The sequence below is a fragment of the Carcharodon carcharias genome, chromosome 22, assembly GCF_017639515.1.
Source record: "Carcharodon carcharias isolate sCarCar2 chromosome 22, sCarCar2.pri, whole genome shotgun sequence".
NCBI lineage: Eukaryota > Metazoa > Chordata > Chondrichthyes > Lamniformes > Lamnidae > Carcharodon > Carcharodon carcharias.
In genome coordinates this window covers 41,014,388-41,037,448 of record NC_054488.1, presented here as the reverse complement: position 1 = coordinate 41,037,448, position 23,061 = coordinate 41,014,388, and the positions used below count along the sequence as shown (strand labels likewise).

The window sequence follows — 23,061 nt, the reverse complement described above, 5'->3', positions numbered from 1 at the left end:
TTTGATCTGATCCGTTGATTGTGGGATCGCTTAGCTCTGTCTATCGCATGCTGCTTCTGCTGTTTGGCAAGCAAGTAACCCTGTATTATAGCTTCACCAGGTTAACATCTCAACTTTAGGTATGCCTGGTGCTGCTCCTGGCATGCCCTCCTGCACTCTTTATTGAACCAGGGTTGATCCCCTAACTTGGTGGTAATGGTAAAGTGGGGGATATACTGGGCCATGAGGTTACAAATTGTGGTTGTATACAATACTGCTGCTGATGGTCCATAGCACCTCATGGATCCCCAGTTTTGAGTTGTTAGATCTGTTCGAAATCTATCCCACAACATGATGGAGGGTATCCTCAGTGTGAAGACGGGACTCCGTCTCCACAACGACTGTGTGGTGGTCCCTCCTACCGACACTGTCATGGACAGATGCATCTGAGACAGGTAGATTAGTGAGGACAAGGTCAAGTATGTTCTTTCCTCTTTTTGGTTCCTTCACCACTTGCTGCAGACCCAGTCTAGCAGCTATGTCCTATAGAGCCTGGTCAGTAGTGGTGCTACTGAACCACTCTTGTTGATAAACATTGAAATCCCACACCCAGAGTACGTTTTGTGCCAATGCCACCCTCAGTGCTTCTTCCAATTGGTGTTCAACATGGAGGAGTACTGATTCAACAGCTTGGGAGAGGCAGTAGGTGGTAACCAGCAGGAGGTTTCCTTGTCCATGTGTGACCTGATGCTGTGGGGTCCTGTGCCAATGTTGAGGACTCCCAGGGCAATTTCCTCCCACCTATATACCACAGTACCACCACCTCTGGTGGGCCTGTCCTGTTGGACAGGGATCATGCTGGTAGTGTCTGGAACATAGTTATGCTCACGGAATCACATGTTACAGACAATATCAGGCTGTTGCTTGTCTATTCTGTGGGACAACTCTCCAAGTTTTGGCACAGGTTCCCAGATGTTAGTAAGCAGGACTTTGCAGGGTCATTAGGGCTGTATTTTCCGTTGTCGTTTCTGGTGCCTAGGTTGTTGCTAGCTGGTCCACCTGTTTTCATTCCTTTTTTTAAGACTTGGTAGCCATTTGATACAACTGAGTGGCTTGCTAGGCCATTTTAGAGGGCATTTAAGAGTCAACCACATTGCTGTGGGTTAGGTAGGCCAGACCAGGTAAGGATGGCAGATTTCCTTCCCTAAAGGGCATTAGTGAACCAGATGGGTTCAATATGACAATCAACAATGGTTTAATGGTCACTATTACTGAGACTAGCCTTTTAATTCCAGATTTATTAATTGAATTTAAATTTGGTGGGATTTCAGCCTGTGTCCTCAGAGCATGTGCCTAAGCCCTCTGGATTGCTGGTCCAGTGACATTATCACCATGTCACCACCTCCCCCACAAAAAGCAGAATATTTTGGATGCTGGAAATCTGAAATAAAAACAGGAAACACTGGAAACTCTCAGAAGGTCAGGCAGCATCAATGGAGAGAGAAACAGAATTAATGTTTTAGGTTGATGACTTTTCATCAGAACTGAATCATTGACCCTGTTTCCCTCTTCACAGATGCTGCCTGACCTGTTGAGTATTTCCAGCATTTTCTGTTTTTAGTACAGCGCTTAGCTCAGTGGCCCTCAAGAGCAGGTCATTGAAACAGCTAAATAACACAACTATGTCATCGAAGATCAGCTAACATTCAAAAAAATCTCCCCTCCAGTTAGTTAGTGTTGATTGTTTTGCTGTGACATTAAAGATACTGTGTAAATTAATTTTATTCAGTGTTTGGTGACATTTTTACTGCATTCGATCTGATAATTTACTGCAGTGAGTTATCGTTTGGCATATCTATTGTGCACCACATTCCAAAAGGCCTTCAAACCTGATGATGTTTGATGTTTGCATTGAAAATTGTGGTAGGAATAGAATTTTACAGTGGAGTTGGACTATGTGATACTGCACTTGGTTATGTCTAGCAAGAATGCAATAGCTCATTTGTAAATGCAATGCTCATCTGTTATTGTTCTTTCTGGTGTGTGAACTAAATTGGTGGCACAGAACCCTCTGTGTTGTATATACGGTGCATATAAGATTCAGTTTTGTTTTTAATTAAATGTGGCATAAAGTATATCCAAAGTAAGCTTTGTATTTGCGCTTTGGAATAGATATACCCTGTAAATATATTTAAATTATGCAAAAATAATTAATGCTAAATTTCTTGCAGTATTCATGAATTTTGGCATGTAGCGCCTTGGCTCTCAATTTTATTCCTTAACAATTTGCTGCTCTTCAGTGAGTCATGAATTATTGGTTGGGTTAAGTCTCATTATTTAGAGTGACTTGTTTCTGCTTTAATACACAATTTTCTCCAGCATATAATTTGTTTAGAAATATTTTATAATTAAATAATGTCTTGTCTAGAATAGACATTACTGTCTATTTTATTGTATGATTCTGATCTATGATGCATTTATGTGATGATGGAAATAGGATGTTTGACATATTTAGTTGGATGAGTGGACGCAATGCTGTTGGAAGACCAATCATGTAATAAAAATATTAATTAAACACCTGTGATGATACATTTTAACATTTTATATAAAGATTGTTGACTGTGCTATAGAACGTTTAATATCAGGAAAGCTATAGATTCTGCAAAGTTATCTATAAAGTTTTAAGATCATGAACAGCAAGTACAACTCAATTATGACAGTTGCTTCAAAAGTTGTTAAGGAACTATATCCTGATACCTATGTTATGATCCTGGACCGGACCCCAAAGATTTTGCCAATAACTTTTTGTTTAAAGTAGACAAGGTTTGAGAATCAAGACACTTGCTAAAAGAGTAAAGCCACAAGATTCCATGGATTTTGAATAACCAAAAATAAACTTTACTATACAAGGTCAGAAAGATGAAACAAGTTACAATATCTATCTTATACTCGAATAATCAAGGTTAACATGAGTTACATGTGAATTAACAGGCAAACTGTGATCAAACACACCGTACTGCACAATAAATGGCAGATGCACCCAGACAGATTCTACGGATTTCTCAACAACCCACCCAGACATCAGTAACGCATATTGTAACAATCTTGTTGGAACTCTGTCTCTCACACGAGGGATTGCAGTCTTCACCTTTGAAGATCTCGCCTTGAATTCTGTCCAAAACTTGCTCCAATTCAGATGGTCTCATCGATGGCACACCTCCCAGGGTTTCAATCTCGTCTCCCGAGACCCGAGTCTGCACTCCAGCATCAACTCACAAGCACAACTTCAGCTCTTCAGCTGCACCGAGCTTCACCCCAGCTGCCCACAGCAGGGAGTCACCAACCTTTGCTGCCTCCTTCAATTACCAGGCTTCTCCTCAGCCCTCACCACTTAAAGTCTGCCAACCGCAGCCCTTTTTCTGTTTGGAGCCTCTTTCTCTGCGCCCCTCCCTGTCCCCTGTCCCCTGTCTCTGTCCCTTGTCTTGGACTTCCTTTGGGACTGCTCCCTGTCCCCTGCCTGGGACTCATCTCAACTATGGCATTCTGCTCCCAGTTATGTGACTGGGGTTTTTGCGTTGTTTCTGTTCTCTTTTTAGGCAGGTGCACCACTGTCAAGATGGCCCTTTAACTGCCAGATTGCGCATGCGCCACCCGTTCCTGGCCTGCGCATGTGTGAAGCTCCCAAGGCCTGCTGGGACTTGGAGTTCCTGGCCCCCAATCCACATGGAGGTAAGTTGGATCTCATCACACTTTTTTTTATTAATAAACCAACAACAATTTCCATTTATATAGCACCTGTAATGTACTAAAATGTCCCAAGGTGCTTCACAAGATCAATATCAGACATAATTTTGTACCAAACCACATAGAGATATTAGAACAGGTGACAAAAGCTTGGTCAGGGTTGGACTTTAAGTAGAGACTTCGAGGAGAGAGAGAGAGAGAGAGAGAGAAAGAGTGTCGGAGAGAGTGAAAGGGAATACCGGAGTTTGGGGCCTAGACAGCTAAAGCCATGCTTTGTTTTGTTGTTGTACCCAATAATATCATTGTTTTATGCAAATATAACATTTATTTAATGTCCTGTGTCATTTGAAGTTGAGATGCTTGGCAGCTTGACGCAGTTGGTGATGGTGGATGTCAGTGTTGTTGGAAGCCCAGTCTGTAGTAATGGATCCCATTAAAAGAAACCTCAAGATTGGCAAATATAGGCAACTGGCAAGGATAGGAAACTGAACTTGGATAAGTCAACAAAGGATGGAAGATTTTCTGTGGTCAATGTGATAATATTGTAAACCTATTTATTAGAAACAGCCTTGGAACATATCATACAGTAGAAACCTCCCCTAAAGACCAAATGATAAGTGCCCCAAAGAAAGACCAAAACAGTGAGAAACAGATTGTGATCCATAGGATAATCAGTGCCTATAGGTGAATGGGCAGGAAGGAAAGGTTGGAATATGTTGGATAACATTGAAAAATTGTGTTCGCAGTGGCATATAAGGGTCCAAAGCGATGATCATGAGCTGAAGTATCAGAGAGCGTTGATGAGGGTAATGTGATTGATGTGACATACATGGACTTCCAAAAGCTGTTTGATAAAGTGTCACATACAAGACTTGTTAGCACAGTTAAAGCCAATGGAATAAAATGACAGTGGCAGCATGGATTTGAAGTTTACTGAGTGAGAGGGAACAGAACAGTGGTGAATGGTTGTTTTTGGGCTGGAGAAAGATGCACAGTGGGGTCGTTATTAAGATCACCACTTTTCTAGATATATATTAATGACCTAGACTTGGGGGTGTGGGGCACAATTTCAAAATTTGCAGATGACACAAAACTTGTAAGTATAGTGAACTCTGAGAAGGATAGTGATAGACTTCAAATTCACATAAACAGGTGGACACTTGGCAGATTAAATTTAAGGCAGGGATACATTTTGTTGGGAAGAACAGGAAGAGGCTATATGAAATAAAGGTAAAATTCTAAATGGGGTGCAGGAACAAAGAGACCTGGGGGTATATGTGCACAGATCACTGAAGGTGGCATGGCTGGTTGTGAAAGTGATTATGAAGGCATACAGATCCTAGCCTTCATAAACAGAGATACTGAGCACAAAAGCAAGAAAGTTATGGTGAAACTTTATAAAATGCTGCTTTGTCCTTAACTGGAGTGTTTTATCCAATTCTGAGCACCTGAGCACTTGAGCAAGGATGTGAAGGCATTAGAGAGGGTGCGGAAAAGACTTACGAGAATGGTTCCAGGGATGAAGGACTACATTGATAGATGGGAGAAGATGTTGTTGTTCTTAAAGAGAAGATTGAGAAGAGATTTAATAGAGGTGTTCAAAAATCATGAGGGATCTGTGCAAAGTAAATAGGGAGAAACTGTTCCCTTTGGCAGAAGGGTCAAGAACCAGAGGACACAGATTTAAGATGAAGAGCAAAAGAGCCAAAAGCGACATGAAGAAAGTTTTTTTTTATGCAGCGAGTGATTAGGATCTGGAATGCACTGCCTGAGAGTATAGTGGAGGAAGATTCAATCATGGCTTTCAGAAGTTAATTGGATAATTATCTGAAGAGAAAAATTTGCAGAGCTGGCCTAAATAGCCAAGTGGTTATGGTACTGGGTTTGTAACCCCAAGATCAAGAGTTCAGATCTCACAATGGCAAACTATGAAACAATGTAACTTCATCTGAAACAGATGGAAACGGGTTTGTACTCGAAAGAGTGGGGGAATGGACTAGCTGAATTGCTCCTGCAGAGAGCCAGCATTAACATGAAACGTTGAATGGTTTCCGTCTATGCTGTAGCCATTCTATTATTCCATTATCGTTGACAAACCTATTTAATGTGTGACCCAGGCTACCATCCACCCCAGATTTTGTTTCTGTGGTTAGATTTAATTCAGCAGTGTAGATTATACACGACAGCTGACAGGCCTGTGTTCTGTATTTAACAGGCATTAAATGCAAATCATTTGTTGCAAAGCAAATGCTATGGCTGCAATGACAGAGCAACAATTGCCATTCGAAACTGGTTCAGATTAGATCATTATGAGATCAGCGGCTAAATCAATGAGCACCCATTTAAAGGGTCAAGCTGTCTTGTGTGCCATTTTTCTCGTTTCACAAACAAATGCTCAGTGTTGTAATTGTTAATGCGCTTGTTTTTGGATCATCAATTGTATGTGGTACTAAACTATGATAATTGGAAATTTTTGTAAAATTATAGCCCAGTACATGCATATCACAATGATCTGTGGTGCAGTAGATATGTTATGTGCTGCAGATTAAGCTATTAATGAGGTCTGAAGCAGATTATTAGGTGAAGATCAGTGCAGGGACTAAGTATGCCTGAAAATTCCATGACTGTGTTCCTTGAACTAGAAACATATAATAGCAAGTGATAATTCTATCCTTCCCCTATTCCCCATCCATAAAACAGCTGTTAACTTTCAAATATTTTCTATCAAGCTGTGAATATGCTTTTTCCTCCAATACTTTGTCTTTTAACTAGATTGAAGAAATTGATGGGGAAACATCAGGTCATGCTTGGTTGTATCAAGCAGGTGTGTATCAAAATCACTTCAATCAGATAGAAAGCCCTCCATATAATTCGAAGAGCTCATTACTTCCACTCTAGCATCTCTTGTCTTATAAACGCTTGTCATGATAATGCTTACCTGTGAAGGAAGTACTTGCTATCATTTTGCATATTGAAGGTGAACCGTGTAATACAGAAGGGACAAACAGATGGATTAACCAGCACAGGCAATGGAACTCGTCTTCCGAAGTCTAAATAATGCGTTGTTTAGAATGAGTTTGCCTTAATCTGGACTCAACAATTAATTACATTACAAAGGTAATATATGGCAGATGCTGGAAATCTGAGATCTAACAGGAAATGTTGCAAATTCTCAGCAGGAGAGGCAGCATCTGTGCAGAGAGGAACAGAGTTAATGCTTCGGGGCAGTGATCCCTCAGCAGAACTAGAAAATGTTACAGATTGAGCAGGTTTTAAGCCCCATAGCAGCTGTGAAAAAGAGGAGGGGAGGTAAGAGAAGGCCTTTAACTGGTAGAAGGCAGGAACGATTAAGTGACCAAAAGGGGCATTACAAAAAGGGGGTGATAATGGGACAAGTAAAGAAACAAAAGATGGATTTAGATGAGAAAAAAAATGGAGGCAGAGATGATGATCTGAAATTGTTGAAATCATTGTTGAGTCTGGAAGGCTGTAAAGCATCGAATCAAAAGGTGAATGAATCACTGTTGTTCCTCAAGTTTCATTGGAACAGTGTACAAGACCAAGGGCAGTGAAGTCAGAGTGGGACTGAGAATTAAAATGGCAAGCGTCCAGAAACTCAAGGTCATGCTGGCAGACTGAATGGAGGTGTTCAGCAAAACAATCAACCGCCCTATGTTTGGTCTTCTGGGTGTAGAGTAGACCACATCATGAGCAATACGAAATAATATATTGAATTAAAAGTGTGAATTAGTTACATTATGTTGACCTGAGAAGAGCTGCCCAGTTAACTCTTAGTGAACCACATTATTGCTATGAAATCATTGCCAATAAAGTACACAAATCTGAACCCCAGCTTTGAACAACATAAAACCTGAAACTTGCACTAAGGCAGATTTACTTCATATAGAGGTCCTCTTGTATACAATTTACATTGGAAGTTGGAGGTCACATTTAAGCATATGTCACCATCATTCTCTTATATTTATGTTGTGCCTTAAACAGGCTCGTGACCCAAAGCACTTCATAGGAACCAGAGGAGGCCATTTAACTCCTCAAGTCTGCTCCATCATTCAATTAGGCCATGATCTGGATTTAGCGGAGGCAACGGGAGTCTCACCCGGTGGCCGGAGAGCCATCGGGAGACCTCTTTTAGGGACGACCCTCTGAATTAAGTACCACTCAGGCACTTAACTGGGCAACGTTGGGCCTTTCCCAGGTTCAAGGACCAGTAAATTGGAGGTTGGCAGCTCTATTGAATGGCAGTGCCACCAAGGAGGCGGTGGCTGCTGCCTGTATGACACCCACCCAAGGCCAAGTATCGGCTGGCTCCCAGGCCACCAGAGAGTGATGGTGGGAAGGGGATCGCAGTGGGTGGGTCACGGAGGCAGGGAGCTAGCCACCCCCACCCTTCCCAATGCCGGGTCCCTCGATCAGGCACTGCGTCTAAACAAGGGACTCCCCCGGGAGTCTGTAAGGTTTGCTTGTTGCGTTTCCCGTATTGTGGGCCCCAGCCCACCACTGGGTTGATACCAGCTGGAGCAGGATAAGGCCCCTTGCCTCCCCCCTATTTTACAGCCCTTTCATCAGCTCCCAAGGCCCTAAGCTCCCTCTTTAAACCTCTCCGTCTCTCCCTACTTCTCTTTCCACTTTTACGATGCTCCTTAAAACTCGCCACTTGGACCACGTTTTTGGTTATCTGCCCTAATATCTCATGACGTTGCTCCATGATGGAGCCTTCCTGTCATGGACTTAATCGAGGTGAAGGCAGAGAGCTGGCGGGGTCTCTACCTGCCACTCTCCCACCCGATTAAATGCCCCTGGTCATCCAACTCGCCATGGGAAAGGACATTAAATTCTGTCCTGTGGCTCATCTGTACCTCATCTCTATTTACCTGCTTTGATTTCATATCCCAACAGCAAGCACTGTACTTATATAGTGCATTTAACAATGTAATACGTCACAATACACTTCACAGCAACGTTATCATACAGAATTTGACACCAAGCAACGTCATGAGATATTAGGGCAGATAACCAAAAACGTGGTCCAAGTGGCGAGTTTTAAGGAGCATCGTAAAAGTGGAAAGAGAAGTAGGGAGAGACGGAGAGGTTTAAAGAGGGAGCTTAGGGCCTTGGGAGCTGATGAAAGGGCTGTAAAATAGGGGGGAGGCAAGCTCATCTAGGAATTTGAAAACAAGGGTGAGAATTTTAAAATTGATGTGTTCAGGTCAGCAAGCACAAAGGTGATGAGTGAAAGAGTGTGAGTTAGGACATCGACAGCAGAGTTTTGGATGATCCTAGGTTTATGGAGGGTAGAATATGGGAGCTCATCAAGAATGGATTGGAATAATCAATTCTAGGAGTAGCAAAGGCACCAGTAAGGGCCTTAGCAGCTGCTGAATTGAGGCAGAGGCAGAGTCGGGCTATGTTATGGAGCTGGAAGTAAGCTGTCTTAGTGATGGAAAGGATATGTGGTCAATAGGCACCAAAGTTACAAACAGTTTGATTCAGCCTCAGACAGTTGCCAGGGAAAGGGATGGGGAGTTGAAGGAACAGAGTTCATGATGAGGTCCAAAACGATCTTCACAATATTTAGTTGGAGGAATCTTCTGCTTATCCAGTCCTGGATGTTGGACAAGCAGTCTGACAATTTCAAGATGGTGGAAGAGTTAAGAGAGGTGGTAGTGAGGTAGAGCTGGCTGTCATCAGGGTACACGTGGAAACTAATGCGGTGTTTTTGGATGATGTGACCAAAGATTAGCATGTAGATGAGAAAGAAGAGAGGGCTAAGGAGAGGTCCTTGGGGGATGCCAGAAGTAATGATGTGGGATGGGGAAGAGAACCATTGTGAAGTAATTCTTTGGTTATGAATGAATCAATAAGAATGGAACCAGACTAGTGTGGTCCCACCCAGCTAGACAATAGTAATGCCCTTACCTAATCTCAGTTCTGAAATTTTCAATCAACATAACCTCAACAATTTTTTGAGGGAAGGAGTTTCAGATTTACACTACCCTTTGTGTTAAGAAGTGCTTCTTGACATAACAGTTTAGCTCTATTGTTAAGATTATACCCTCTTGTTCTGGGGTCCCAATGTCAGAGGAAATAGTTTCTCTTTATCTACCCTATCAAATACTTTAATCATCTTAAACATTTCAATTTGAGTATTCCTTAATCTTCTATACTCAAAGGAAAACAAGCTTCATCTAAATAACCTTTCTCATAATTTAACCCTTCTGGCCCAACTATCATTCCAGTGAATCTTCACCGCAATCCCTCAAAATCCAGTATATCCTTCCTGATGCCTAGAACTGAACACAATAGCCCAGATGCTGTCTAACCAGAGCCCTATGCAACTGCAACATATCTTCCACCCCTTTGTGCCCCAGCTCCCTTGAGATAGAGGTAACATTCCATTAGCCTTTAAAATTATATTTGTTCTGTCTATTAGATCTTAGAGATTTCTGTACATGGATCTCTGAAATTTCTCTGCCCTGCCAAAGGTCCTAGCTTCTCACCGGTTAGAAAAATACTGCTGTCTGTCTTTCTTGGGTCCAAAGTGGATGACCTCACACTTGAACCCCATCTGCCACAGTTTTGCCCACTCACTTAATCCATTAATATCCCTTTGTAACTTTCTGCTCCTATTTACACTACTTAATGTGCCACCTAACTTGGTGTCTTCAATAAACTTGGATATACAGCTTTATTTTCCTTCGTCTAAATCATTTATAAATATAGTGAAAAGCTGAGGCCCCAGTATAGATCTTGGAGGACACCACTAGTCACATCCTGCCAAGTGGACCTCCACCCTACTTCCTAATTAATCCCTTACACATGTCAAAAGATCACCTCCAATTCTATATGCTTCTATTTTCACTAACAGTTCATATAGAATTAATTTTAAAAAGTATGCTGAGCCAAAAAAAGGAGATATTTAGAGCCATTACCAAAAACTTGGTCAGAGGTGGGTTTTAAGAATGGTCTTAAAAGGAGCTGGAAAGGAGAAGGGGTCTAAATGAGGGAATTCCAAAGCATTAGATTTAAATTGCTAAAGACATGGCTGCCAATTGCGGGGTGCAGCAAGGGAACATGCACAAGAGACCAGAGTTATAAAAATAGAGTTTGGCAAGGAAGGTAGTAGGGCTGGAGGAGGTTGCATAGAGGGGAAGACAAAAGACCATGAGAAGATTTAAAGATGATGATGAGATCAACTTTGAAGTGTTAGGGGAGTTGGAACCTTAGTAGGTCAGCAGGTGAAATGCAAGTTGGATTTGGTGGTCGGTTTATATGGAGAAACCAGTAAAACTTGGGAATGACTGGTGCTAGTCTGAACTGGAGTTCCATTTTAAGGTATACAAGACCAGTTCGGACCAGTTATAGTCATTTCCCAAATTTTACTGGTTTTTCCATAGATTCCCTGAATATCAACAGCCAGATGAACAGAACTAAATGAGATCAGCTTCTCATTGTGCCAACGGCCAAATGGAAACATGAGTGGAAGAATTTTATGCTGATCAGGAGGGCGCACCCCCGACCTGATCGGCCATGCAATTGCACGAGATGACATCAGGCGAGTGTCCTGACGGCATCCTGCGCTTATGCAATATTTCGGTCTGCTGGCACACGCAAAGATCGGAGGTGTGCCCACCGACAATTAAGAGGGCAATTAAGCCCATTAACAGTGCAATAGGGCCTGTCATTTTACATAGCCCGTCCAACCTTATGGTTGGCAGATGGATGAATCAGCCAGGCGACCTTTGCATTTTTCAACAAACCTCATCCGGTTTGATGAGGTTTCTCTGATGAAATAAAATATAAATAAATTTCTGTGGACAGCGTTTTCATAAACTAAATTTTCAGGTGACTGATTATGATGCATGGACACTTTTTTTTTACAGCTTTTGAAACTTTAATTTATGGTGATTCAGGTCTTCAGTACCCTGAGGCAGCTCTCTGCCTTCAGGGAGCTTTCCGTCAGCGCTGGCCCACACCCGCGTTGGCATCATTGCCTGCCCTCCTCCCGTCCTCACCCTGGCAGCGCTGAGCTTTTCAGCACACGTTTCACACTGGCTGGCTGTTAATTGGCCGGCCAATGTGAAATTGTGGTCAGGGGCCAATCGCAGTCGGCAGTCCGTTTCCCGGCCAATCCCGGACTCACTGATCGCGCCCACCTTCCAAGCTGAAAATTCAGGCGTAGAATTCGAAAAAAGAGTCAGAGATATCTTGGTTAAAACATTTTTGAACGGAACTGTGCACACACCTCAGGCTTTCACATACCCTGGTGAATTTGAATCCTTTGTGGCAGATTAGAATTTTGAGGATTTCTTAATGGCACAAATAATTTTAGTGATGCCTTCAAGGCTGTTACAGCTGCAAATGTAACTTAAAGATGGGTCAGATTGAGCAATTTCAGATTTCCTCATGAACGTTTTTTTATTAATTCATGGGCTATGGATATTGCTGGCAAAGCCAGCATTTATTGCCCATCCCAAACTGCCCGTCAACCACTTCAGTTCTTGTGGTGTATGTACATCCGTAGTGCTGTCAGGGAGGAAGTTCCAGGATTTCAAACCAGCAGCAGTGATATATTTCCAAGTCAGGATGGTGTGAACATCTAGAATTTGCCTAATTGTGAATTCAGGGTGGTTGGTTGGGCAAAAAGTTGCACATCCAAAGATGTAGAAAATAGTCCAATGTTCACTTTATTCTGTTTCATGCTTCCTTGATGTAATGGTGTGGAATGTGAGTGACAGATACTGCTACTCCAAATGTTGATTCAGAAAGGAAATTTAACAGAGAAAAAGCGCTGAGAGGTTGCCTGTTTTCTGATGGAGCAAACTTATTGGGCTGGACTTTGCGGTCAGCAACTATAAGCAATGGTGCTCACTGCAAACCACAAAGCAAGTTGTACTGTGAGATATAGCAATCCCTCGTAAGCTCTCTCGTTGTGCAGTGGTACAGGAGCTGATTACAGTGCCCTTTACTGGGCATTCACAGCGTGGCATTGGTGTGATGTCATCAAGCTATCCAAGCAATCAGTCACGTCAAAGTATTTTCGCAGATGAGCACAGAGGAAACAGAAAGCATTAAAATAAAAATGCTTTTGAAAATTGGAACATGGAGCAAAGTAAAGATTGGGATATATACATGGGGTGAAGGTAGCATCTAAAATATTTGGAATATTTAAAAAGTATATATTGTTTAAAAAATTAGCTTAAATCTACTAATTAATCATTTAACTGCAATCCACAATTACATAAAATTATTTTTTCAGGGCCAGTTCATTAAATGTTATTGCCCTCATCACTGTTAAAAACCCAGTTATGCCTAATTGAACAAGGTGTATCTTTTTCAGGGGTTTCAAATTGTGGCAGGTAAGTTGAAATTCCCGTTAATTTCATGATTGCTGGGGAGGGTGTAGGGGTCCACAGCACAGCCTATCTTAGAATGACAGACTGCAACTTCAGGATTCCCATGCTAATTTGTGCATGCTTGACATCCTGAAATTGCAGTCATTTCTGGAGGGGTAATGACAGCAAAAACTGACAACACACACACACACACCCACCACCGCAAAACCCCAGGCCATGTTCTGGAGGTCTAGGTGAAACAGACAGGCTGTTACGAATAGCACTTGCATCAGTCTAATTCCTGGTAGTCTGGAAGTTTAGTTAGCTTCCAAATAGCATATGTTCAAACCATGATGCGCAACTCAAAATGTTCATGATTTTCAGTATTTGTAAAAATTACTATCATTTTATATACTGATACAATTTAAATATTTAGTTATTGGAATCATCTTCATGAATACAAAAAATTTTGATCATTGAAGGCAGAGCTGTGATTGCACCTACCTGAAATAGATATAGAACATAAGAGCAGGAGTAGGCCATTCAGCCCCTTAAGCCTGCTCCGCCATTTAATTAGATCACGGCTGACCATCTACCTCAATGCTACTTTCCAGCGCTATCGCCATATCCCTTGATGTCATTAGTATCTAGAAATCTATCGATTTCTTGAACATACTCAATGACAGCTTCTACACCCTTCTGGGGTAGGGAATTCCAAAGATTCATCAACCTCTGAGTGAAGAAGTTCCCCATCTCAGCGTTAAATGGCTTGCCCCTTATTCTGAGACTGTGTCCCCTTGTCCTAGATTCCCCCAGCCAAGGGTACCATTCTTTCTGCATTTACCCCTGTCTAGCCATTTAAGAATTTATAAGTTTCAATGAGATCAGCTCTCATTTTTCTAAACTCTAGAGAATACAGGCCCAGTCTCCTCAAACTCTGTTTATAGTAAAGTCCCATGACAGGAATTAGTCTGGTGAACCTCCGCTGCAGTCCTTCTGTGGCAAGTTATCTCTCCTTAGGTATAGGGAACCAAAGCTGTACACAATACTCCAGGTGGGATCTAAGCAAGATTCTATACAATTGAAGCAAGATATATTTACTCCTGTGCTCAAATCCTCTTGCGATAAAGGCCAATGTAGCATTGGCCTTCCTAATTGCTTGCTGCACTGCATGTTAGCTTTCAGTGACCAATGAATAAGGACACCCAGGTCCCTTTGGACATCAACACTTCTAAATCTCTCATCATTTAAGAAATACTATGCACCTCCATTCCTCCTACCAAAGTGGATAACCTCACACCTATCCACAATAATATTCCATCTGCCATGTACTTGTCCACTCACTGAACTGTCCAAATCCGCTTGAAGCCTCTTTGCATCCTCCTCACAACTCACATTCCCACCCAGTTTTGTGTCATCTGCAAACTTGGAAATATTACATTTGGTCCCCGCATCCAAATCATTGATATAGGTTGTAAACTGCTAGGGCCCAACTATTGATCCTTGCAATACCCCACTAGTCACCGCCTGCTGACCTGAGAATGACCTGTTTATTCATACTCTCTGTTTTCCGTCCATTAACCAACCCTCGGTCCATGCCATTATATTACCTCCTATGCCATGTGTTTTAATTTTGTTCCCTAACCTTCTGTGTGGGGCCTTATTGAAAGCCTTCTGAAAATCCAAATACACCGCATCCACCATTATCCATTATACTAGTAACATCCTCAGAAAAAACTCCAACAGGTTTGTCAAACATGATTTCCCATTCATAAATCCATGCTGGCCCTGCCGAATCAGATCATTATTTTCTAAGTATCCGGTTATCACATCCTTTACAACAGATTCTAGTATTTTCCCTACTCTTGATGTCAGGCTGACAGGTCTGTATTTCCCCATTTTCTCTCTCTCTCCTTTCTTAAATAGTGTGGTTACATTTTCTATCTTCCAATCTGCAGGAACCATTCCAGAATCTATAGTATTTTGGAAGATGACCAACAATGCATTCACTATCTCTACAGCCACCTCTTTCAACATTCTGCGATGGAGATCATTGGGTCCTGAAGATTTATCTACTTTCAGTCCCATTATTTTCTCCAGCACTCCTTTTGTACTTCATTTCTCATTCCTGCTAGTCCTTTGGTTCTCTATTATTTCTGGGAGTTTTATTGTATCTTCCATTGTGAAGACAGACACAAAGGGCAGAATTTTCTGCCTGTTGGGCGGGTGGGCCCGACCCAATTTCCGGTGGGCGGGGAGCCGATCCCCGCTGGAGAAGTGGGCCCGGCCACCATTTTACGAGGGCAGGCCAATTAAGGCCCACCCAATGTGATGTCCGGCGGGAAGCGCTATGCGCTTCCTGTGCGTGCGGGGGGCGGGGCGGAGGATTTCCCAAAAGCAAAGGTGCACTCTTTCACACATGCGCACAAAAGAGCGCACATCTCCCTGAGGCTAAGTGCTGCCTCAGGGAGATTGCTTACACTTTTAAAAATATTAAAAATAGAAAAAAAAATTCCCTAACATGTCCCCCTCATGTGACAATTTCACATGAGATGGGACATGTTCATAATTTACATAATAACGTTACTAAAATGTTTAAAACACTGCATGAAATCTCACCCTGCCGCTGGATGAGGTTTCATGTTTTTTTCTATTTGCCGCCGGGGCTCCTTTAATTGTTTAAATGACCCTGTCAATGGCCTCAATTGGCCATTGACAGGTCGGCGGGCCCACAGCTGATTTTTCTGCGGGCCCACCTTCCTGAAAATTGAAATGGGGCAGGATGACGTCGGGGGTTCCACCCAATGTCATCCTGTGTCATTTTACGTGCCAGCGATCAGGCCCCGTCCCCTGCTCGCCAATGGCAAAATTCTTCCCAAAGTAATTATTTAGCTTCTCTGCCATTTCCCTGTTCCCCATTATTAATTCTCCTGTCTCTGTCTGCAATAGACCCACATTTATTACCTTTGCTAATCTTTCCCTTTTTACATACATATAGAAGCTTTTATAGTCCATTTTAATCCTTCTTGCTCATTTACATTCATATTCTATTCTTCCTTTCTTTATTACTTTCTTCATCCTCCATTGCTGAATTCTAAATCCAATCCTCAGGCTTACAACTCTATTTTGGCAACTTTATAAATTTTGATCTAATACAATCTTTAACCTCCTTCATTAGCCACAGTTGACTCACTTGTCCTGTTGAGCTTTTGTGCCTTAAAGGAATATATATTTGTGTAAACCATGTGTTAATTCTTTATTTTCTGTCTAATGTCATACCTTTTAATATATTTTCCCAATCCACCATAGCCAATTTGTCCCCCATACCTTCATAGTTTTCTTTGTTTGGAGTTAAGATGTTAGCTTCGGATTGAGCTACATCTTTTTCTAACGTCTATCACATTATGGTCACTCTTCCCTAAAGGTTCTTTTACAACCGATTATTAATTAACCCTTTCTCATTGCATAATACTAGATCTAAAATAGCCTAGTTGTTCCCTAGTTGGTTCCTCAACATACTGCTCTGGAAAACCATCTTGTACATGTTCCAAGGATTCGTCCTCCACAGTATTAGTACTGATTAGATTTACCAAGTCTATATGTAGATTAAAGTCACCCATGATTACTGTATTGTTACATGCACCTCTAATTTCCTGAAGTATACCATGCCCTACATCACCATCACTATTTGGTGGCCTATAAACAACTTCTACCACTGTTTGCTGCCCCTTGCTGTTTCTTAGCCCTACACAAACAGATTCTACATCTTGTTCTTCTGATCTAAGGGCCAAGGTTTTCCGGCACTGTCGCGGGTGGGACCCATCGTGGGTGAGGCGGGGCCCCAGCCAGGTGGGACCCACCATGGGTGAGGCGGGGCCCCAGCCAGAAGGTGGGACCCGCCATGGGCGAGATGGTGCCCCAGCTAGAAGCCCATTGACCTGCGGCGAGACCAGAAGATTGCGGGGGGTGGGCAGGTGCAGAAAGTGCTGCCGATGATCTTCTCTCGCTAATGTACCGACCTCATCCTTTATTGCCAGTGCTACTCCACCTCCTTTTTGTCTGTCCTTCCTAAATGGTGAACATTCTTGAATGTTCAGTTCACAGCCTTGGTCATCCTGCAGCCACGTCTCCAATTAGATCATACCCATCTACTTTCATTTGTGCCTTCAATTCATCTACTTTGTTGCAAATGTGGCATGCATTCAGATAGAATGCCATTAATTCTGCCCTTTTGGCATTATTCCGTATTTTGACTCTATTTGGTGCTGGCATTTGTTTCTGCTGCCTTCCACTTTTGTATCCGCTTTTTCTACTTCCAATTACCAGCTTTGTTCCTTTCCTACGTGAATTCTGTCTCAGGTTCCCACCCCGTACCCCCGCCATGCTAGTTTAAACCCTCCCCAACAGCACTAGCTAATCGCCCCGCAAGGATATTAGTCCCAGTCCTTCTAAGCTGTAACCAGTCCTCCTTGTACAAATCTCACCTGCTCCAGAACCAGCCCCAATGCCCCAGAAATCTAAAGCCCGCCCTCCTAATTAATTTCTCCAGCCATGCGTTCATTCGTTCAATCCCCCTATTTCTATACTCACAAGTACGTGACATTGGGAGTAATCCTGAGATTGCTGCCTTAGATGTCCTGATTTTCGATATCTTTCCTAGCTCCCTAAAATCTGCTTTCAGGACCTCATCCCTCTTTCTACCTATGTCACTGGTACCAATGTGAACCACAATTTCCGGCTGTTAACACAACACAGCACACACATACACCCCTCCACCCCCCCACACCCCACCCCCCACCACTGAAAAGAATGTTCTGCAGCTGTTCAGTTACATCCTTGACCCTGGCACCAGGGAGGCAACATACCACCCTGGAGTCATGTCTGTAGCCTGTCTGTTCCTCTAAATACTGAATCTCCTACCCCTATTGCTCTTCCACTATTCTTCCTCACATGGTGCCACAACCTTACTCTTGCTTCAGTCCACTGAGGAACATCTCCCTCACCTGTATCCAAATGGAAAATGGGTTAGAGAGCACTACCCGCCTGGTATTTATAGACTTTCTGGAGTCACCCAATCCCACCCTACCTTCATTCTCCTAACTGCAGTGTGACCACCTCCTTAAACATGTGATCCACATAGTTCTCAGCATCATGAATGCACCGCAGTGATTCCATACATCATTCAATTCTGAAACCGCGGAGGTCAGATTTCTGCAGCTGGTGACACTTCCTGCATATGTGTTCGTCTAGGCCGCATGGAGCATCCACAACTCCCCACATGCCATAGGATGCACATGCCACATGGCCAAGCTACCCTGCCATATCTTAACCCTATTTTAGGACTATTTACTATAAATTTAAAAGTAGAATCACTTGCCCTTAACTCACCAATCAGCTCCTTCTCCTGTGTCTATAAGGTAGGTACCTAAGGGTATGTAAACTTTTATGTTTTTCTATAATCTAGCTATTTACACACCTTTCCTAAAAGCGGTGAATTAACCTAGCTACTTGCACACAGGCCTTTACAGTAGACACTCACCGACCAATCAACTTAGGACTCTCTTGTGATGTCAGTGTTTGTTTTTTTCACCCTTCCTTCAAATTCAGCACGTGCCAATCCAAGCAGGATATGTGTAGTATTTATATTCTCAGTTAATTCAGTTCAACGAGCCAAAGAAATCATAATATACCCAACGGGGATTTAGGGTTTTTTTTTTAGCCAGGCTTTTCTTAGCTTCTACTCAGTGAGTTAAACGGGGAGAAATACTCACCAAAGTTGGGATTCCAGTTCGGGCCTTCCATCTCATTTAGTTTTGTGTTGATGTAAATTTTGCTTCTTGATGAAATAAACAGTTTGCACTTTGAAGCAGTAAAATATTATGAGTGAAAATAATCCCCAGAGTATATCTAGAAAACCTTATTCTGGATGACAGAGAAATTCTAGTTGTGAACAGCGCATGTAAAATTTTTCCAGTTGTCTTGTAGCTAGAATTTTCTTACAAGATGTATGAATTGTTCTGAATGTGTCAATATATTTATTGAACTTCCACTGTCATGTACTGCAGCTGGGTGTTAAAAAACAGGATACAGTTGTGCATGAGTTATATTTTTTAATTCTAATTGATGCTACATTTATAGTTTTAAAGTTAGGAATTTAATTTTGTTAAATTTTTTGTATAATTCTGAAAATGCACTGTTAGGATTAATATCACACTTGGGCACTGTACATTGCTCTGGTTTCCATACTATTAAAAGCATATAGAAGCACTGCAAAGAAAGCAGGAACACTTTGCAAGGATAATACCAAAGCTGAGAGGTTATAACAATCGGTAAAGACTGAATTGACTATGAGTTCTTTTCGCTAGAAAAGAGAAAACTTGAAGGGTGACCTGATAGAGATTTTTAAGGTTATGAAATGGTTTGATAGGGAAAATGTAGCAGAAACGTTTCTGTGTCTGGGGGAGAGCAAAATTTGGGACCATAATTATAAGACCAATAAATCCAATGGGGAATTCAGGAGGAATATACCCAGAGAATAGTTGGAATGCGTAACTTGCTGCCATAAGGAGCGGTTGAGGTGAATAATTTAAGGGAAAGCTAGATAAGCACATGAGGGAAAAAGGAATACAGGTACTGTGTCTCAAAATTGAAAACTTCAGGACTGAGTCCATGCTGGATTTCAGATCTTGCTGGTTTTCGGAGAAGAAAACTTGGAATCTTAATTCAGTTAATAGGAGACACGTGAAATCAAATGAATAAGTTTTTTTTAAATTAAAGTTTGCAAAAAGAATACATAATAGCGAAAAAATAACATTTGAAAAAAAATTAAATAATAATGTGTGTGAGACTGACTCGCAGGCTGTGCTAGATTCAACATATGGTGAAACTACCAGAGAATTGCAGCATCCTGTATGTGTGGAAACATGACCTATCATGTATGTCAAAGAACTTCAAGCGCAGTGCATGGAGTGGATCTCACCAGCTAATAGGCAAACGGAGAACCCTTGACCTGGTTCACCTTCATTGTGTGTCCACTAAAATGTCTTTTTTTAAAAGCTATTTTACTCATTTAATAACAATTGAAATTGCTGCCTGACAGCTTATAAAAATGTCCAGTTTCCGGACAACTCTGGTTTTCAGATAGTCAGCTTTGAGACACTGGCCGGAATTTTACCTCCCCATCGGGGCTGGGACGAGACTGTATAATGCGGCGAGTCATTGTGAACTCTATTGACTTTGGCCGGAAGGTAAATTATGCTGAATGGTTTAAATGAAGAAGGATGGGAGGAGGCTGAGGTGGAGCATAAACACCTGGAAGGACCTGTTGGGCCAAATAGCCTGTTTCTGTGCTGTAAATTCGACATAATCCGAACTCGACCTTTTCTTCCTGATTAGATAATGCAGCTGTTGGTGAAAGGCAACAAGCAGAGAACGCAGGAACCCACTGCAGCCAACAAAACTTCCTCTCGATCTCATGCTGTCCTGCAAGTCACCGTTAGGCAGAAGAGTCGCATCAAGAACATTTTGCAGGAGGTACGAATTGGACGGCTATTCATGATCGACCTCGCGGGATCTGAGAGAGCTTCACAGGTATGTCACATGGCCTTTCTTATAAACTTGACGCGGTATCACAAATTCACGTGAAGGTTATTGGAACAAATCAGAGATTTATGTTAATAGGAAACTTTAAAAAATAGAAATCTGATGTTCTTATGGCAGATATTCTTGTAAGTGTTCTCTGGTCCCCACACCCCTTATTAATATCAATACTGAGTACCCTCTAAGTGGACCCGTAATATGACATTAACCGTCAAGTGGATGATCCATCTCGGCCTGCATTGGAGGTCTCCAGCATCACAGATGCCAGTCTTCAGCCAATTCGATATCAAGATATGAATGCACTGGGTACTGCAAGGCTATGGGCCCTGACAGTATTCCGGCAATAGTACAGAAGACTTGTGCTCCAGAATTTGCCGCACCCCTAGCCAAGTGTTCCAGTACAGCTACAACACTGACATCTACCCAGCTAGGTGGAAAATAGATAGAGTGAACAGGATAAAATTGTTTCCTCTGATGGAGAATTCTAGAACCAGGGGACATAGATTCAAGATAAGTGACAGAAGGTGTAGGGGGGACATGAGGAAGAACTTTTTTACACAGAGGGTAGTGGGCATCTGGAATTCGCTGCCCAAGTTGGTGGTAGAGGAGGAAACTTTAAATTTGTTTAAAAAGTACTTGGATCTGCACCTAAAGTGCTGTAAGCTGCAGGGCTATGGGCCGGGTGCAGGAAGGTGGGATTAGAAAGGGCACCTGCATGTCCTCGGGCTGGCTGGACAAGATGGGCCGAATGGCCTCCTTCTGTACTGTAATTTTTCTATGGTTCTATGTCCAGTAGACAAAAAGCAGAACAAATTCAACTTGGCCAATTACCGCCCCATCAGTCTACTCTCCACCATCAGTAAAGTAATGGAAGGCGTCATCAACAGTGCTATCAAGTGGCACCTGCTTAGCAATAACCTGTTCACTGATGCTCAATTTGGATTCAGCTCCTGCCTTGGTTTACAGCCTTGGTTCAAACATGAACTCCAGAGGTGGGGTGAGAGTGATGGCCTTTTATATCAAGGCAGCATTTGACCGAGTGTGCCACCAAAGGGCCCTAGCAAAACTGGAGTCAATGGGAATCGGGGGAAACCTCTTCGCTGGTTGGAGTCATACTTAGCACACAGGAAGATAGTTGTGGTTGTTGGAGGTCAATCATTTCAGTTCCAGGACATCATTGCAGGAGTTCCTCAGGGTAGTGTCCTAGACCCAACCATCTTCAGCTGCTTCATCAATGACCTTCTTTCCATCACAAGGTCAGAAGTGGGGATGTTCGCTGATGATTGCACAGTGTTCAGCACCATTCATGACTCCTCAGATACTGAAGCAATCTATGTCCAAATGCAGCAAGACCTGGATAATATCCAGGCTTGGGCTGACAAGTGGCAAGCGACATTCACAATACACAAGGGCCAGGCAATGGCCATCTCCAACAAGAGAGAATCTAACCATCGCCCCTTGACATTCAATGGCATTGCTATCACTGAATCCCCCACTATCAGCATCCTGGGAGTTATCATTGATCAGAAACTGAACTGGACTAGCCATATAAATACTGTGGCTACAAGAGCAGGTCAGAGGCTAGGAATCCTGCGAAGAGTAACTCACCTCCTGGTTCCCCAAAGCCTGATCACCATTTACAAGGCACAAGTCAGGAGTGTGATGGAATACTCTCCACACTCATGAAGCTTGACACCATCCAAGACAAAGCAGCCCGCTTGGTTGGCATCCCTTCCACAAACATTCACTCCCTCCATCACCGACAAACAGTAGCAGCATTGTGTACCATCTAAAAGATGCACTGCAGAAACTCGCCAAGGCTCCTTAGGAGCACCTTGCAAATCCACAACCGCTACCATCTGGAAGGGCAAGGGCAGCAGAAACATGGGAACACCACCAAGTGGGAACACCACCACCTCCAAGCCACTCAACATCTTGACTTGGAAATATATCGTTGTTCCTTCACTGTCGCTGGGCCAAAATCCTGGAAAGCCCTCCCCAAGAGTACAGGGTGCACCTGTACCACAGGGACTGTAGTGGTTCAAGAAAGAAGCTCACCGCCACCTTCTCAAAGGCAATTAGGGGTGGGCAATAAACGCAGGCCTGGCCAGGGAAGCCCACATCCTGTAAATGAATAAAAAAAATGGTGGTGTAATGGGCTCAACATAAGAAATTAGATTTTTTATGAACTAGCTTTGGTTTTTATCTTGGCGTGAAAATGGTACAAAGGTTCTCAATGGATTCCGGGGGTTGATGTTCACAGGGCAGTGCTTCCCAAACTTTTTCCTGGTGTGACCCTTTTTTAATGCCTCAGGCTTCGTGTTACCACTGGAGTGGGGAGCGTGGCAGGGGTGTTTTAGCTCCTGAGTGGGGGAGAAGGGAGAGG

The 23,061-nt window shown here is 42.7% G+C and overlaps 1 protein-coding gene across 1 annotated transcript in view; it reads left to right on the top strand.

Moving 5' to 3' along the window:
- The window catches only part of kif19 (kinesin family member 19), a 227,670-nt gene that overhangs the window by 161,063 nt on the left and 43,546 nt on the right, over positions 1–23,061 (top strand). The window contains exon 7 of the mRNA XM_041216831.1: positions 20,472–20,666. Within this exon, the coding sequence (XP_041072765.1) occupies positions 20,472–20,666 (195 nt within the window). The remainder of the gene's footprint in view (positions 1–20,471; positions 20,667–23,061) is intronic.